The sequence below is a fragment of the Mesoplodon mirus genome, assembly GCF_964341445.2.
Source record: "Mesoplodon mirus genome assembly, chromosome: 3".
NCBI classification, from domain to species: domain Eukaryota; kingdom Metazoa; phylum Chordata; class Mammalia; order Artiodactyla; family Ziphiidae; genus Mesoplodon; species Mesoplodon mirus.
In genome coordinates this window covers 194,160,658-194,179,727 of record NC_138978.1, presented here as the reverse complement: position 1 = coordinate 194,179,727, position 19,070 = coordinate 194,160,658, and the positions used below count along the sequence as shown (strand labels likewise).

Here is a 19,070-nt window from a genome sequence, read left to right as displayed (position 1 = left end):
TCATGAATCTGATTATATGAAAATTGAGAATGTCTTTCCATGAAAAGTATTGTTGACAAAACACACACATCACATTTTGGAAGAAGGAATTTGCAATGTCTAAAATTGACAAGAAGTTAAAATGTATTGTCTGCAAAGAGCTCCCACAAATCAGCTCTTTAAAAGGCAGAAAGCAGAGGGAAATGCTAATCTGTTACAAATCAGGAAACGAAGAAAAGGAATTGAGCCCATAGCCCCACATGGGGGATATATACAGGCAAGAGAAATCGTCACAGAGAAATAAGGTGATTACATGAAAGCACTCATTTCAGAGTTACTTGAGGTTAGGAGGAAATTAGAGGAAACTATGTGTCCATCCTTCAGAGAGTGGATAAGTAAATATATGAAGGTAGGTAGCACGTAAGAGCAACAAACTAGATTCAGCAACAAGGAAATATGTTTAAACAGTAGCAAGTAAAATGAAACAATAAGGAGATAAAATCTATGGCAAGCTTCCATTTATATGAATGTAAAACACACAAAACCAGACATAGTTTACAAAGATATTTGCATATTTAAGGATATATCAAATATTATAGTGGGTCCCAACAGTTTGGTTTTCAACAGTTGGGTTTTCAAGAGTTTGGTTGAAAGGGAAATGGAATTCAGGGTCAAGAATGAAGAGGGAAAATGTATAAATAAAACAAAAGTGACACTTTTCATAGGCCAGTGATGGTCATATGAAATGAGGGGTATAGTTAACTTGATCTTGTCCCTAAGATTCCGGATGGGGGTTGGGGAAGCATGGGAATATGAGGTCATGGTCCCTGTCTTCAGGCAGCTGACACTTCTTTGTTTGTGTGAAAGAAGATTATAATTACACAATAATTAGAAAATTAGCTAGAATATTGCAGTGTTTTCATGGTATAGATAATAGACAATTATATTGGTGGTTTTTTCCCTATTTAGACAGAAAAATAAAAGGAAACCACGCACAAATTATCTTATTGTAGAATTAAATGTGTAAGATGAATTCTATTTATTTCACTTTCATAATTTTAATTGCAGAGCCTCTTCTGGCAGAAAATTTGTAGTAAACTATTCAACTAAGACAATTATATATAATCTGTCGGATATTTTATTTCAACAAATTTCCTAAGGTGTTTTAAAAGAGGCTTATGGCTGTGGTTTCCTACTTTGTCTACTACCCTTGCTGATACTTAATGACTTGCCTGGCTTCTTATCCCCACAGCCCAAGAACACCGTTAACTCTTCCTAAATAACCCACACTTGCACACTCACATTCACCTCACACATGAGGCAGTCTGGGTAGAAAGCTTTCTAACAGTTAAGGAGTCCACAGGTATTGCTTGTCTGGATAGTACTGATTTACCCCTGTCGTCCCATTTGAGTATTAATAAAACCTGCTTTCACCATGAGACATGTCCTCATTTACATAAACAATCATATGGTCCTCCTACTAATCATTACTTACTGTCTTCAACCAAAGAATAAAAATTAGGATAAAAATCAAGGTGTCAACAGTCAAAGATCTTGCCGATGATTTCTGGTTGTTTTCAAAATTTCCCACATGAAATCTCTCTCTTTAAGAGCAGAGAATTAAAATTGTACAAGCTGTGCAGTGTTAGGAATGAATTCTGGTCTGAAATTAGAATTAAGGTTAACTTACAGCTTCAAATGGTGGTACCGTTAGCCTGTTAGCCTGAAAACACTTTGAAGTATTTAGATCCTGGTCTCCTATACCCTCAAAACTAAAGATGGAAGAGGTTTTTTGTGTTTTTTTTGTCTTGTTTTGGTTTTCTAAGCTATGCTACTCTGAGAATAGTTTAGTAGTTTTTCTCAAAGGAAAAAGTCTTTCTAAATATTATAACTTTATAAATTATATATTATAACTATTATAATATAAATATTTATAATATAAATATTTATTTATATTTATATAAATATTATAACTTTATAACTTTATATATTATATAAATTATATATAATATAATTATATTTATAAGTATCTTTTTTATAAAATTGGTACATAAAAATGAAAGACTATATTAAAAGCTCAAGAGAAATAATGGTAGAATTTCCCTTTGTAATTATTAGAGAATAAAGAGTATTTAAAGTTAACTTTACCTTCTGCATTGAGTTCTCCTGAGATGATTAATATGATAATCAAAGCCAAGCCTTTCGACCTCATCTTCTATGGTGTGCTTAATAAAGGGTTTAACCATTCTAAAGTACTAGGGACTCCTCATTAAGTACACAATACGTCTCCTGAAAAAAGTTAATTATTTACAACATCTAAGTTCCTTTGTAACAAGCCTTATATTGGATTTAAAACAGTTTAGAATAATACTAAAAATACACAACTACATTAATTAACAGTACTTTTCACACCACAGTCTAATAAGAACATGACCACTGATGAGGGCAACGATAACAGCAGCAAAATAATTAACTCATGCTGCATAAAAAGCAGGGTAAATTTTCAATGTTAATTTCCCAATGTAAGTCCATGGAGTAAAGTTCATTGGTGGCCATTGATTTCTTTACCACTGTAGATCAAATGAAGGGATGAACTTAGGTACATGAATTAATGGATCCCTGATGTGAAAACAGTGTTGTCTAGACTGCACTGCTAAAGGGAAAAGTGGCCTTAATTGTCTCGAGCAGTGATAGAATAATATTATTGATTGTAAAGTCTAATGTTGAAAGAGGTTGTATGCTGTGGCAGGTGATTAGATAAGCACTGTGAATTATTCATGAATTATCTTTCATGAAAAATGCTTTGACTATCTGGTCTATACCAGGACCAATAGATTCCAATGACTGTCCTCATGGAGTTTACATTCTAATGGGTTTTAGTTTAAACTACAAAATAATACTGTGAGATGGGAACTATTATTATTTCAGTTCAGGAACTTTTTATTAAAATGCCACATAGTAAGAGAGAAGTGCATGTAAAATTAGTGCACAGATCAATGGATTCTCACTAACTGAACACATCTGTGAACCAGTACCCAGAACAAGAGGATACACTAGTTCCCAGAGTCCCTGCTCCGGGTCATTGGTGAGGTCTACTCCCAGTATAAATACAATCTTGGTTTCTGACAGCATAGGTCAATTTTGCCTGGTTTTATTCTACATAAATGAAATCCTGGAGTTTTTTTTTTTTTTAATATCTGGCTTCTTTTGTTTAACATTTTGCTTGTGAGATTCGTTCTAGTCTTGGGCTGCAGAAGATAACTCCTTCCCTGCAGTTTTCCACTCTGCTACTATGGCGCGAATTACCCACCCATTCTACTCTTCATGGACATTTGGGTGACTTCCAGTTAAGGAATATAAGATGACCTCTGCTTATTTTCAAAGATTATTTTTTAATTTGAAAAATTTCAAACATAACCTCCCCCTGGATTCTACCGTTCACATTTTATTATACTTTTTAAAATCATGTACTTATTCATCTATTCATCTGTCCTTTTTAAACACATTTCAAAGTAAGTAATAGGTATTTGTGTGTGCTCCTCTAAAAACTAAAGCAAATATATCATTAACCCAGTAATTTTAAAGATTCTTTTGCATTTAGAAAATTTCCTCGGCTTTGTGTGATGTTCAAAGTTGAAGAACAGTTTGGGGGTAAGAATAAGTTTACTATTCTCTTCACTTTGGCCATTAACATTATCTATGGGGTCAAAGGAAGTTTCAGTTCTGACTTTCTCATTAAAATTATATCTTTCAAAAAGTTGGGGATGGTTGTATATATGTAATTTATTTAGCAGATTTGAATTAGAAACAACATTACTTAGGTGTATGTTTTGTGGCTGCAAAGGCTTTTGATTTTTAGTCTGTCTATTTTCTTTCTTAAGGCATAACAAAATGTAGTGCTAGTCTTTTTATCCTTAAGTGAAAGGTTAATCGGCTAACCCAGGAGGAGAGCACATGTGCAAAAAAGATGCTCAGAGTGCTCTCTCCATCTTTCTTTTCTCTGCCTTCTCCGCTTCCATCCAACTTCCCATGAGTAAGCCCTTCCATCATTTGTGACAATCTATAGACGAAGGCAGGGAAAGCGAGTCAGTTCTGAGAGACACAAAGGGATTTATGACTGATACCTGCTTTTCAGACTGCAGTGATAGTCTAGCTATAAAACTTCAGATTGTATGGAGACAAATACCCTCAGAGGTGTAAAAACAGAAATAAAACATAAAGCATTTTACTTTTTCCCTTTTCTAAATCTTTATTTGGTCTCCCTCACCCCCCAACTCCACCCTCTAAAAAAATTTCTTAGGTAACTCAAACAAATGAGGGAACAGATCTGTTATACTACTTTCTTTTAAATATTACCTTCAGTAATGGCATTCTTGGATATGCATCACTGTTAATTTTTTGAACAGGAGCATTGCCATGTGTCTGAGATAAGAATCTTACTATTTTATCTAGATTCTGAAAGACAGCAGAAAGTCAGAATTACAATTAAAAAAGCGGGCTACATCTCCTCCTTTGGGAGAAGATTGAAAAAAGGTTGAAAATCAATAAACAAGATGATCTCTCATATTTCCATCTAGTCCTAAGATTCTGTGGTCTTTGTTTACACTTTTTATTAGTGACAAATCAGAAAATGGTAATTGCAGCCAGTGACAACTGAAGCTGCCTTGTTATTAAATGGATCTGGCCCGCCCCCTTGTGGCCATAAGTGCACAGACCATAACTGCCTTAGAAGCCTGGCTGTGAAGGAGGAGGGAAGAGTCAGGTTTGGGGCTGCCTTGCCAGTCAGTTCATCCAAGTCTCCCAGTCACATCAAATTAGCATCAAACTCATTGCACAGTAGACGGGTGGCTTATTTTCTTGAAGAAGTGCAAGCAGCCTCATGTTAGCCTCTACTCGTTTGCAGAACAAAAGCTCCTATTTCCAGAACTGGCACCAATGAGTCTGTTAAACCATCCAGTTGAGTTGTTCATAACCCTGGTTACAGAGATCACTTGAGGGGTTTGTAAAAAGTAAAAACGCCCCGACCCCCCTCTATGTCCACACCAGGAGTGATGTTGAAGCGGGGTCCTGGTACCGGTGGTTTTTTTAAAGCTCACCACTGAGGTAACATGCAGTCAGGATGGAAACACCATGTAGCTTAATCCCATTCAGTAGGATGGCTGATGATTTTAACTGAATGTCATTATGAAGACTCAGACCCAAATGACAAACCCCCTAAATTACAGCAGTCCTATGCAGATTCTAACACACCAGTATTATTGAAGTTTTAAAAAGAATGACCAGGAGATTAAAAGAAACCCAAAAGATCATTTTAAAAAGTTTTCCTTGGATTGACCCCAATAAATCTGCTCTACAAAAATATCCCAAATGACAGTCTCCTGGTCTTCATTCCGCTTCAGGCCTAGATATAGTGTATGGCAGACTTATTTTTATACTAATTGTGAATTTCTGTCATTCTTTGGCAAGTATAACACTTTACCTAGTGGTTCTTGAGATGTCATCTACATACATAAGACCTTGTTTAAAATGGAGTTTTCTGTATTTACCCCCAGAAATTCACATTAGTAAGTGTGGAGTGGTGAGTAGAAATCTCCCTCATTTAACAAACAATCCAGACTAATCTGGTGCAAGTGGTTGAGGCATCTCAGAGAAGTGCTGCTTAGTCATACCGTGACATGCTAATTCACTGAAGGTGTGAGGTGTGTTTTAGTTAAGGGATGTTCTAATATTTATTTTCTACTACAGTGCTTTTCAAAATGTGGTCCCTGGACCAGGAGCAGAGGCATCACCTGGGAACTTCTTAGAAATGCAAGTTCTAGTCTTATTCTACACATATGGAATCAGAAACCCTGAAGGTGGGGACCCAAAAGTATTTTAACCAGCCCTCCAGGTGATTCTGATGCATTCTTAAATTTGAGAACCACCTGTCTCCTCAAAACATCCCAACCTCCTTGATAGCTGTTTGATGTAGCTTCTTGTTCTTAGAATTTTTCCCTCAACCTCCTAACATGTCTTTAGGAAGGAACCATGTCTCATGTTTATAAATCAATATAAGGGAAAGTGCATGGGATTTAAAATTATAAGACCTGGATGGGAATCCCAGCTCTGTCAACTGCTAAGAATAAAACCATGCATAAATATTTCCACCCTCTGAGCATATTTCCCCATTAAAAATTAGGAAGAGAACATTTATTCAGGACACAGAGTCCAGACTTTTGCTTGAAGCTTTCTCTCATTTGAGCACCACGCACAGCTGCAGTTGACATTACTTCCAACCGATGGATGAGAAAATAGACATGGAAGACTCAGAAGAGTGAAGTTAGTTGCCTACCCTGATCCATTGGACACAAACCCTTTGACAGTGTTGCCTTGTCTACAAATGTGGATAAGGACTCCATGAGTTTGATGTAAGGATTAAATAAGGTAACAGAGTTTAAAAGAATTTGTAAAAGGTAAACCTTATGTTTGTAGGTATTATCTTAGTGGTTTGGTGTGTTAAGTGAAATCAGCTCACCCAGACCTGAAGCTGAGGGAAATCAACAGCTAATAAAAGACAAGTATTGTTTTAAAGCAGAAACCATAACACATCATAAACAATTGGTTTTTAAAAAGAACAGTGAGCTTTTACACTATAAAAGAGTAAATTCTAAAACAAAAGAACAAAACCAAAAAACCCACAGCAAACCTTTAGCTCCACATAACAAAAAAGAATAAGTAAAAAAGTATTATGTAGATAGAAAAAAATATATACCTTTCCATGTAAAGCAAGCATTTATAAACTAAAGGGGAAGGACAGGTTCTTAAGTGTAGCTGAACCACTGCTTAGATACAAGTCCATGGACCTCAGATTAGAGCCTCTTCTCACTGCCTTAGGAAGCTGTTATTTAGACAAGGAGTGAGACTCCCTCAGCTATTTTTTTTTTCTTTTCACTCTTTCAGAGGTTCTAATCAATGGAAAGACCAGTCAAAATAAGAATGTAAATTCTTTGGATTTTGGTGACAGGAATGGGAGTGTTGCTCTGGTCAATGCAATGCAGAAAAGCTACCCAGGAAGTTCTGAAACAAAAGTCACAAAATTAAATTTGAATCACCATTAAAAGTACACTGCAGGGCTTCCCTAGTGGCACAGTGGTTAAGAATTTGCCTGCCAAAGCAGGGAACACAGGTTCGAGCCCTGGTGCGGGAAGATCCCACATGCCACGGAACAACTAAGCCCGTGCGCCAGGACTACTGAGCCTGTGCTCTACAGCCCATGAGCCACAACTACTGTGTCACACTACTGAAGCCCACGTGCCTAGACCCCGTGTTCTGCAACAAGAGAAGCCATTGCAATGAGAAGCCCACGCACCAAAATGAAGACCCAATGCAGCCAAAACTAAATTAAAAAATTTAAAAAAAAAGAAAAAAAGATACATGCAACGTTCACTGCAACATTATTTACAATAGTAAAGATATGGAAGCAACGTAAGTATTCACAGATGGCGGAATGGATAAAGAGCGTGTGGTATACGTATTCAATGGAATATTATCCAGCCTTAAAAAGAATGAAATTTTGCCATTTGTGAAAACATGGATGGACCTTGAGGTCATTATGAGCAGTGAAATAAGTCAGAGAAAGACAACATATGATCTTACTTACATGTGGAATCTAAAAACAAAACCAAAAAACAATTAAACCAACTGAAAACTGAGCTCATGGATACTGAGAATTGATTAGTGGTTGCCAGAGTCTGGAAGTGGAATGGGGGGTTGGGCAAAATGGGTAAAGAAAAAGTACAAACTTTCAGCTGTAAAAAAAATTAGTCATTGAAATGTAACACACAGCAGGTAACTATAGTTAATAATACTGTATCGTATATCTGAAAGTTGCTTAGATAGTAGATCTTAAAATTTCTTATTACAAGGAAAACATTTTGTAACAGTGTATAGTGATGGATATTTACACAAAACAGTAACAAGGTACTACCTAAAATATTTTAACTTCTTTATATATTTATTTTCATCTTCAAGTACTCGTTTTTTGTAGAAATTTAAAATGTTTCTAGTCAACGGATTTTTAGCTATGCTGTTTGAAATTAAAAACATAAAGATCACATTTCAGACTCTTGTGATGGAATGTTTCCGAAACTCTCTATACCAGCAAACTCATGAAAATGTTATTAGATCTGAAGGTCAGTACCAAAGAGGTCTTTAGAATTCTCAGTGTGTATTGTCTTGCTTTATATATATATTTATTCAAAATAAAATATTCAAAGGTGATATATATACTTTAAAGGCTAATAAATTTAGAATCCACATAAGTATAAAGGAGTTAAACACTACCTCTTACCCCTATTATTTCTAAATTCAACTATAGTTTTTAAAAATATTTTATTGCACTTCCTACCAATCTTTGTTCTATAAACCTTTATTCAGTATCAGAGCATAGTGTTTGTGTGTGTGGTGTGTGTGTGTGTGTGTTTATACTTCATATTGGATTTTTTAAACCACTTTTTATGTCAACATGATAGATATATACCCAATTAGATTCTAACTCCTCCTTATGACTTGTTTATTACATGTGCTAGATAGACATCTTGTAGAAGAACACAGATTTCATCATTTTTTGGTATATTTGTCTATTGATCGATAAGCAAAGGTAAGTAATAACTAGATCTAATTACTAGCATAGGTATGACACAGATTGCTTTTCAGTTGTTTGTGAAGTGATATTATTTTGAAGATGGACACAAGCATTTTTTTTCCATTTCTTCCGAAACAGTCTCAGAAAGCCTCAGAAGTTACAGAGAAAGCTTCGAGAAAGTTAGGAGAATGATGGATGGAAGGAGACACTGAAGTGATTGCATCTAATTTCTTGCCACAGATGTTTTGTGAACAGGACACATAGCATTTTTGTTTGCCAGGTTTTAGTGAAGTACTTTTAAGAAGTGATTCATTGGTCTCCCAGATTTTAATTACATCATCCACATAATACTTAACACAAATTCTGATTTACTTGATAAAAGAAACTGAGAATTGGATTAATAATGAAAAATTCTGAATGCATGTACCTATTTCAATTTTACAACTGCGTTTTAACCACTGTTTCATCCACAAATAGGATATGCCAGTTTTCCTTCCTGACAGGTTGCTCGAAATGTATAGTCAGGTGTCCTTGGATAATATCCACGTTTACACGTAAATTCAATAGTGTCATCTGTTTTAGCATAAAATTTTTTATCACGTCTCCATTTTAACTGGATGTTATTTTTTTCATCATTTCTTCTGAAATTACACATGCATCTGAAGTTAAAAAAATCAACAAAAAACATTAAGTAGCATACAAATATTTTCCAAAGAATTTCAGACTTTCAAGTAGAATCATTTACACTGGTCCAGGATTTCATTCTCAAAATATTTTCTAAACCAACTCATTGAAAATCCATTATGTAAATTCCATCGTTTTAAACAATTAATGATATAAAAATGAGGTACTATGTTTAATTTAATAATTGTTATAATAAAAGATTCATAATGTCACTATCACATTAAGAGCTTTTATTAAATAACCTTTCATTGTTATAGTTGCTTGAACAAGAATTTTTCAAACTTTATTTTCTCACATATTAATATTTGTTAGCCAAGCATTCAATAGAATTGTTAATCCATAAAAATTCAATTATAAACAGCAAAATACTATACCAATTACACTGATTTTCCCAGGATCCATGAGAAGATTAAAATATTTACCTAAGCATTTTGGTGGTTCTGACCACTCTCCATTCTGACATACTATGTATCTGTTTCCCTGAAGTTCATAGTAGGCCTGGCATTGGTACTCAACTGTCGATTCTGGAGGATATACTGGTGCCGGGAATGAGGTAATGTCTCCGTTGTCTATTGGTGGGGGAGGCCCACATTTTCCTTGAGAGTCTGAAAAATAATTTGATTCATTGAGAGATCAAAGACAAACACAGGTTAAAGAAAGTAAATAAAAGTATAGAACAATATGTAATATCAAGACGTGATTTCTGATGACAGAAATGATTCACTGAAAAAATTTTAATCACTTAAACTGAGTCACATTTTAAGCCCTTCCTTTCACCCCACATGAAAACACACATAATACATTAACAAATATGTCTTCCTGGTATTTAAAGATGTTTTCCTTAATGAATATATGCTAGAGAGATGGATAGCTAAAATAAACAAAGAAAGTTTCTTGGTCTTGTATATTAAGCATAGTGCAGTGGCTATTGAATCTCCGGTAATTTTTTAATTGATTTTCATTTTTATTAGAAGAGAAACATCAGCTTTTTAAATAAAATTCAAAGAATTACAAATGTGTATAACATGAAAGGGACTTTCTGGCTTCCTGTTCTGGACAAAATGAGACGGGAACATTTCTGCTTATTTATTTCTTCTGCTAAATATTCCCTCTGTTAACTAAAAATCCTGAACGTGTTATAAAGACCAAGGTAAGAGATTGTGAAGGGTGTAGAAGAAGTAGATCTTTTAGTGACCTTGGGATTCAAGGAGTTACACTGCAGTGAGTTGTCTGAGTTTTCACTTTGTCTTGTATGTATCCTGGACTGGGCACTGAGACCGCCACCCAGAAATGATCTCATGTTCAGGCAAAATTAACAACAACAAAAAAGTCCCAGGAAGACTCTGCTTCCTTTAGCCAAAGGCACAGGATAGGATCAGCCTAGCAAGAGAAACATTTTTTCACAGTACAGGACTCACTCTAGAAAAACACCATTGAAGAGACCTGAGACCGACCAACCCTCTCCCTACCTTGATCAACAGGGGCCAAGTGTTCAATCTAGACTTTCACCCACACTGGGAGGGAACAAAACACCTGTCTTTGTGCTTGGACTGCATCCCTGAGGCTTCATAATCTCCTGGAACCTGGGTCCTGCATCTCCCATAAAGGGGTTTTTGCGGATAGATGCTAAATTATTATTGTTGAAGGTGGGATACCAGGAGGGTTGTCTTATCCTTTATCTTGCTGACATTGTTCTCTCCTTTGTGCTATTGTTGTTTATATTTTATAATTTTTTTCTCTTCTTTCTGTCTGGACTTCTGGGTTCTAATAATTTTATATATTCTCTCACTTTTAATTTCCTATTTAGGCAGATTTCTATGGCTCCTTTTCTTCTAGTGACTCAATCACATTATAATATTTTGGACAGCTATATCTTTGGTTTCCAAGTGCTCATTTTTAAAATCATCTTTATTCAGATATGAACTACATACAATAAGATCCACACATATTAGCGTGTGGGCCAATGATGTGACAATGTGTACACCTGTGTAACCACAAACCCAACCAAACTAGAGGCAGTTTTCATCTTCCTTTAAAAGTCTGTTGTTTCCTTTCTACTCCACCTCCCCCAACTCTCTTCCTCTAGGAAGCCCATGTTCTCTCTCTCACTATAATTTTGCCTTCCTACAACTTTGTATCATGGATTCATACAGCATGCATTCTCTTACATCTGGCTGCTTTATTTCATCCAATGTCAGACCCATTCTTCTATGTGGTGTCTTGCATCACTGGGTCACTCCTTTCCATTATGGAGCAGGGTAGCTTTCTATGGATATAAAATATGTTTATCCATTTTATCCTCTGTTGAATGACTTTTGGAGTGTTTCCAGGTTGTGGCAGTTATGATTGAGCTATTTCTGAACACTTGAACTCAAGTCTTTGAATGAACATTTATTTACTATTTCCTGATATACACCTAGAAGTAAAATTGCTGGGCTATCTGATATGTGTTTGGCTGAATCTACAACAAACTACCATACTGGTTTTCAAGGTGATTGTGCCATCTTACATTCCCATTGGCAATGTGTAAACGTTCCAGTTGATTCTCATCCTCACCAACAAGCAGCATGATCAGTTTTTTTTGTTGTTTTAAATTGAAGTGTAGTTGGTTTCCAATATTGTGTTAGTTTCAGGTGTACAGCATAATGATTCAATATTTTTGCAGATTATACTCCCTTATAGGTTAAGACATTGACTATAATTCCCTGTGCTATACAGTATATCATTGTTGCATAACTGTTTTGTACATAGTAGTTTGTATCCCTTAATCCCACACCTCTAACTTGTCCCTCCTGACTTCCTTCTCCCCTTTGGTAACCACTAGTTTGTCTTCTATACCTGTGAGTATGTTTCTATTTTGCATATACATTCAAAGTTGTATTATTTTTTAGATTCCACATATAAATAATATCATACAGTATTTGTCTTTCTCTGTCTAACGTATTTCACTAAGGATAATATTCTCTAGGTCTACCCATGTTGCTGCAAATGGCACTATTTCTTTCTTTTTTATGGCTGAGTAGTATTCCATTGTATATATGCAATGGAAAGCAGCTAAGCTGGTTGCCAAGGGAGCCACCTTGTGATGAGAAAGTTAGAAGATTCAGTCCCACACCCCTGACCTCCAGGGAGGGAAGAGGGGCTGCAGATTGCATCAACTGCCGATGGCCGATGGGTTAATCAATTTGCCCCTGTGATAAAGCCTCCATAAAACACGAAAAGGATGGGATTTTGAGAGATTCCTAGCAGGCGAACATGTGGACGTGCTGGGAGAGTGGCCACTAGGAGGGCATGGAAACTCTGCACCTTTCCCTGTATCTTGCCCTATGCATCTCTTTCATCTGCCAGTTGCTGAGTTATATTCCTTAAACTGGGAATCTGGTAAATCAAATGTTTCTTTGAGTTCTATGAGCCACTCTAGCAAACTAATTGAACCTGAAGGGGAAGTCCCAGGAACCTCTAATGTATAGCCAGTAAACAGAAGCACAGATGACAAGCTGGACTTGTGATTGAATTCTGAAGGGGGTGGGGTAGGAGAGCAGTCTTGGGGGCCTGAGCTCTTACCTATGGGATCTGACAATATTTCCAGTTAGACAGTTTCAGAGAATTACTTAGTGGTATGGAAAACACACATACATCATAATAGGAAAGATCATCAAACAATGTGAATGGCATATTTCAGCAGAATTATAAATAGACTTATCCTAAGTGGAAGTAAAGTAAAAGCCATATGTGGTAACTGAAATTTTCAATTTTATAAATTTGGTTTTGCACACTTAAAAAAGGCTAATTTTCTTCTCTCCCTTTGTCTCCTTCCTTTGAATCATTCACTAACTTGCCAAATGACCTTGTCAGAATTAAACTACCTTTTAAAGCATCATGAGAGAACCATATTTTGACTTGCTTCATTTGATGCATTGTTATATTATGTGAAATTATTAGGAATTATATTAAAAGTGCTGTATATTTGAGAAGCAGCACAATATGTATTATCAAGTTTGTTGATTCTGATAAAAAAAATACACTGAAGAAACTATATAATGTGAGAATTATAGTTTTTCACTGTGTACTTGGCTAGTGTTTTCTATTAGTACCTACATTTAATTTATGTAAGTAGACAAGATGATTTTCTAGTGATGATCCAGATATTTGCATGTCTACTCAGACACAGTTGGAACCCTGATACTGAAAAGGTGACAATAGTAGAAACAGCAATACTGCATATACTAAATACTGTTATCTCTCCATAAAATATAAAAGAATTCAAGATCCCAGAGGACAGTGTTTTGCTTACAGACACGACTGCATTTAGGAGGGGAGGACCAGCCACCTTCTGCACATGTAACGTTGCTCCGATCATTTGGGAGGCTATAGCCAGTGTCACACACAATTTGTACAGTGTCACCTTCCTGATGTGTTTGTCCTGAAGATGCAGAATAACCATTTTCCACCCAAGGGAAAAAGCACTGTCCTAAAAGCCAAAAGATGACAGATACAAATCTTTCAATGAAAGAGCATTACATTTTGAAAACTTCAGAAGAGAAATCAAGTACAAAAATTTTGTTTCTTAAAAATTAGGCCATGCATGTAAAAAATTAAAATGCCATGCCAGTAATTAAGACTTGAATATGGAAAAAATTTACGTTTGTAAAGTTACTTTCTACAAACAGCTTCTCACAACGAGCAATGACATAGATCATCTTTGCTGGCCCCTCCGGTTCCCGCTGCTATGACTGTCCAGGCTCTGTGATGCCTTCAGGCAGAGCCTCTCCACTCACTGAACACACTGGATAATGCATCCGGACAATGAGGAGGGTGTTTACTCACTGAGACACTTTGGTCTTGGTGACCATCCTTCATGTGTACAGATTATTCGATTCCAGAGTAATTGTGAAGGGGACACAAAGCTGTGATCACAGGTGTAGTAGAAATATTTCCCTATGTCAACTGGGAAGATTTGTTTATAACTGTTTTCATCATATATGGTTCCATGTTTTATCTCTGGAAAATCACACGTTCTTCCTTAAGAAAAGAAATAGTATCCTACATTAATGAATAGTTTACTTATGTTAATAATCCCATTGTTGAATTTATTATTCTATTTAGCTTAATTATTCCACTTGCATTAGTGACCGAGATCTGGGACAATGTATAACTAAGAGTACATAGGTACTTGAAGAGCTCAGGATGTTTAAGTTCTTTGGATGCATTTTCAAGATTAAAATCACACAGAAAAATGTAAACACTGAGGAAGAGAACAAAAGTGGTTCTATGTAGTAAACCTCCCAGATCTAAGCCGTTTGCTTCTGGAGGGATGGGAAGACTGTCTGTAGTTCTCCTTTCATTTCTTGTGCCTCTTCTTCCTGTGTCTTCCACAGAGATTCCCCAGAATCTCAGCCCTTTCATTCCCTCCTCCCCCAGTCCATGTCACATGTTGCATAGGAGACATATATGAACAAATATGCATTCACATATGAATATATATATATATATATTCATATACATATAGTCATACATGTATATATGACTATGTCTAATCTTTTCAGTGAAGACAATTTGAATATAAAATATTCACAAAGGAAAAATATTAACAACAAAAAACCGCTAAGATATAATTACTAACTTGTGATGAATGTCCTCTAAAAATATGTATGTAAGAATTTAAATATACTTGAGTGGAAAATAGAAAAATAATTTTTGATTATTACTGTACACTTAAAATGTGTAAGTATGATTGTATTTATTTGTTTGGGCTGCCATACAAAGTACTATAGATGGGGAAGCTTAAAACAAAGAAATTTATTCTCTCACAATTCTAGAGGTGAGAGGTCCAAGATAAAGGCATCAGAAGGGCTGGTTTCTTCTGTGGCCTCTCTCCTTGGCTTGTAGATGACCATCTTCTCCCTGTGTCTTCACGAGGTTTGCCCTCTATGTGTCTGTGTCCTAATTTCCTCCTCTGATTCTGACACCCGATTTATTGAATCAGAGCCCATCATAATGACCTCATTTTAACTTAAATTACCTCTTTAAAGACCGTACCTTCATGTACAGACACATTCTGAGCTCCTGGGAGTTAGAATTTCAACATATGAATTTTGGAGGACAGAATTCAAACTGTGTCCGTCTACTAAATACACAAAGATGTTTCTATTTACACACAGGTGTGCTTCCACAAAATGGCTTCCATTCTCTGTTGAAAAACCTTGTTGCAACCCAAACTTATGGGGCTTTCAGCTCAAAGGTTACTTTTAGAAAGGGTTCCGTGAATGAGAATAGTTTACATTGGACAGGAATCATTGTTGTATTGTTATTGCTATTGCTGATGAAAGAAATTGCCCAAATATAGACTTATATAGCATACAAAACCAACCATGCAAAAAATTATTTAGATTCACTCTTCTTGTAAATTAAAAATAACAAATAGTGTTTCATATTCTAATCAAAAATGGTGCAATGAGAAATCCTTAAGCATATTAGAGGTTTTGTTTACAATAACTTGGAAAGGATATTTTGATTTTAAAAGAAATAAGACACTTTAAAAAGATATCATAATGGATCCATAGAGTTGTAAAAGAACAAAATAAACATAATTGTGTCAATAAAATCTTAAAGATGTGTACATGTAAAATTAGAATTAATATACAAAAATAAAGTGTTCCTTAATTTAAAGATAAGTGAAAGGATCCACAATATTTGTTATGTTATAAAAGATAATTTTTGATATAGAATAATTGCATTCAGGTAAATTAATATAGGAAATGTCACTACAAATGTGAAAACACATCAGTGAACAATGTGCTAGGGTTAATGCTCTAAAATTATTTATTAATTTATTTGCCCAACAATTACTTCTGACCTCAGAAATGTAAAGTAAAACTAATTGTCATTCCACTGGAATTAAGAATTTACTATACTTTTTGTTGAAATAGATACTTCTTTTAGCCTACTGTTTATTTTATTGAAATATTAAATTGATCATGATGTCAATGATTTTAACAGCTGTATGAAATTATAATTAAAACACAGTAGACTAAATGTATTTGAAATGCCTGATTTAATGAGTTTTGACATATGAATCCATAAAACTATCACTATATGCAAGATCATAAAGATAGCCATCACTCCCAAATATTTCCTTGCATTAAAAATAAGAAACCTCAAAAAAAAGAAAAAAAGGGCTTCTCTGGTAGCGCAGTGGTTGAGAGTCCGCCTGCCGATGCAGGGGACACTGGTTCATGCCCCGGTCCAGGGGAATCCCACATCCGCGGCTAGGCCCGTGAGCCATGGCCGCTGAGCCTGCACGTCCGGAGCCTGTGCTCCGCAACGGGAGAGGCCACAACAGTGAGAGGCCCATGTAGAGCAAAAAAAAAGAAACCTCCATCCATTTTGAAGTCAGAAGCTAGCCTGTGACTTCTTTCCTAATGTTGTGTGAGCATATTCACTTATCTTTATAATCAGAGTTGAGAGTCCTTTGCTGTGGAACACAAAAAACAGAAAAAAACATAATTTTTTTTCGTTTTCCCTTAAGAGAATATGAGATAATTTTCCTGTGAGGTTACACTCTATCATGATGACACAATACAGACAATTCCTATTAGTCTATCATTAAAATATAAAGACAGGTGAAAGTAGATAAAACGTGGAGTTACATTCAAGAGGGAAGCTGAGTGTTCAGAGGTGTTTCAACTTACCTTGTGCATGAGCACAGGAAACCCACAGGGTGAGGATGACATTGAGTAGTAACAGCATGATAGATATTCCCAAAGGCACGTTCATACAAATATTCCAGTTGTGTTGTTTGATTGTTTAGCAGTTTACCAAGTGTGACTCTGAACTTAAGGACATTACTATGATGCTAGTTAACTGACGTCACTTAGTAAATATCAAAGTTCAAACAGCTTTGCAAAATCCCTGAATTACGGGTAGTGGTTTCACAACAATTTCTTAAGTTCATTCCCTGTTAAGTACTTGTACAACCTTTTTGGGGGACAGTAATAGGTGGGCTCCAGAAGTGATATAAAACACTAATTGTTAAACACTTCTTTAAAGTAAGTGGAGTTCTTTCTCAACCAGGTGAATCATATGTGAATAACTCTGAGTCCATGTCACTATCACTTTCTCATGTCTTTTATTTACCTTCATTCAGCTTATTTGCTTAGGGGTCTAGGAAAACCAACGTGTATTTGGATCTTATTCTATCATGTGTATTTTTTTTTTTTTTTTTTTGCAGTACACAGGCCTCTCACTGTTGTGGGCTCTCGCACTGCGGAGCACAGGCTCCAAACGCACAGGCTCAGCAGCCATGGCTCACGGGCCCAGCCACTCCATGGCATGTGGGATCTTCCCGGACCGGGGCACGAACCCATGTCCCCTGCATCGGCAGGCGGACTCTCAACAACTGCGCCACCAGGGAAGCCCTAACATCTGTATTTTCTTGTGCTTAGGGAAGCACTGATTCTTCTTTTTTTAACTTATGTGAGATCACACTAGTGAGTACAAGAGTTTCAGCATATTCTTGGCATTAAATATTCTTTAATGTGTTTGAGGCATCTTTTTTTTTTTAATATTCAGATGCACACAATGATATCCCTTTGGTTGTAGGAATATAGCTCAAAAATCCTCACCTAGTCTTTCACTAACTTAATTACACTTATTCTCTATTTTATTTATATATAAATATTTATATAGTCAATTCTATTCAACGTAATGTAAAATACAATTCTTTAATATGAGAATTGCTTTCAAACAGATAATTAATATGGAAAATATAGTATTACTATAAAGGAAAAAAAAAAAAAACCAGTCACAGATTCAGAGAGTTAATGCATTGAAATTATTTATTTATTTTCTTAATATAACTACAATAGTTTCAAAATATAAAATAATTTATTAATATATGTAATTAAGGCTTCCAGAATAGCACAATAGCTTATATCAAACTGAACTTTCTATGAATAAAAATTATTTGCTAACACAAATTTTAACAATGACTGCTTGAGGGAGTCAAAGCTAGCAGAAAATAAAAAGTGTCCAACCTTTGAAAGAATGGAACCAAACTGTGAGGTCCGTATTTACCCATTTTCTGAACTTAGAACACACTCACATACACATGGTGATGATTGGTTGAGCTCCAATAGGAAGCAAGAGTTTGTTTTTTTGTGACAATTTAGGGACCTGTGTGTGGGGCAGCCAGGATATCTGCCGTGTGAGAGGAGAAATCCATGAAGCCCCACCAGGGATATTCCTGGTAATCTTCCATTACTCCTTAAATTATCTACTAAATCCACATGAGCATTTATGGGCTGAAGTTCCAATATCAGATAAAATAAAATTCAAAAGAGGATTATCAGAGAATAACGAAGACAATTTTATAATAATAAATAATTCAGATAATGTTGAATTCATGAAGGCAAAAGAAAAAGAGGCATGTAAGGACAGAGTAAAACATAATTAAGTAATGTTTAAAAATTAAGGATTCTACAAAAAAGGCTATTAGAAATAATATATACAAAACTTTATACAGAAACCAAAGTTGAAAAAATATTATAAAGTCACCACCTTTTATAAATACTCTAAAAACTGTATTAAGGAATACATTTGACAAAATATTTTAAGAGAGCTACACTGAAAACTGCAAAACATTGCTGAGAAAAATATTAAAAGACAAATCAAGGAAGGAGAAGATGATGAACTTGGATTGGAACATTTAACATCATAAAGATGTCAAAATTTCCCAATTAGTTTATGTTTTGAACATGACCCCAAAAACATTCTTTGAATTTTT

The 19,070-nt window shown here is 35.4% G+C and overlaps 2 protein-coding genes across 3 annotated transcripts in view; both read right to left on the bottom strand.

The window, feature by feature from the left end:
* Positions 1-2,191, bottom strand: part of F13B (coagulation factor XIII B chain) — a gene marked incomplete at its 5' end in the record, with an annotated part of 31,937 nt that extends 29,746 nt beyond the window's left edge. For both annotated transcript variants that reach the window (XM_082614693.1, XM_082614694.1), the window contains one exon: positions 2,128-2,191. In XM_082614693.1, coding sequence (XP_082470819.1) covers positions 2,128-2,191 — 64 coding nt within the window. The remainder of the gene's footprint in view (positions 1-2,127) is intronic.
* Positions 2,192-8,572: 6,381 nt separating this feature from the next.
* LOC309799999 (complement factor H-related protein 2-like) lies at positions 8,573-17,104 on the bottom strand. Its single transcript, XM_082613803.1, is given in 6 exon segments — positions 8,573-9,235; positions 9,238-9,261; positions 9,709-9,891; positions 13,581-13,757; positions 14,114-14,308; positions 16,978-17,104. Coding segments are annotated over 6 exon segments (834 nt in total). The 5' UTR covers positions 17,063-17,104; the 3' UTR covers positions 8,573-9,065.
* Positions 17,105-19,070: the final 1,966 nt, after the last annotated feature.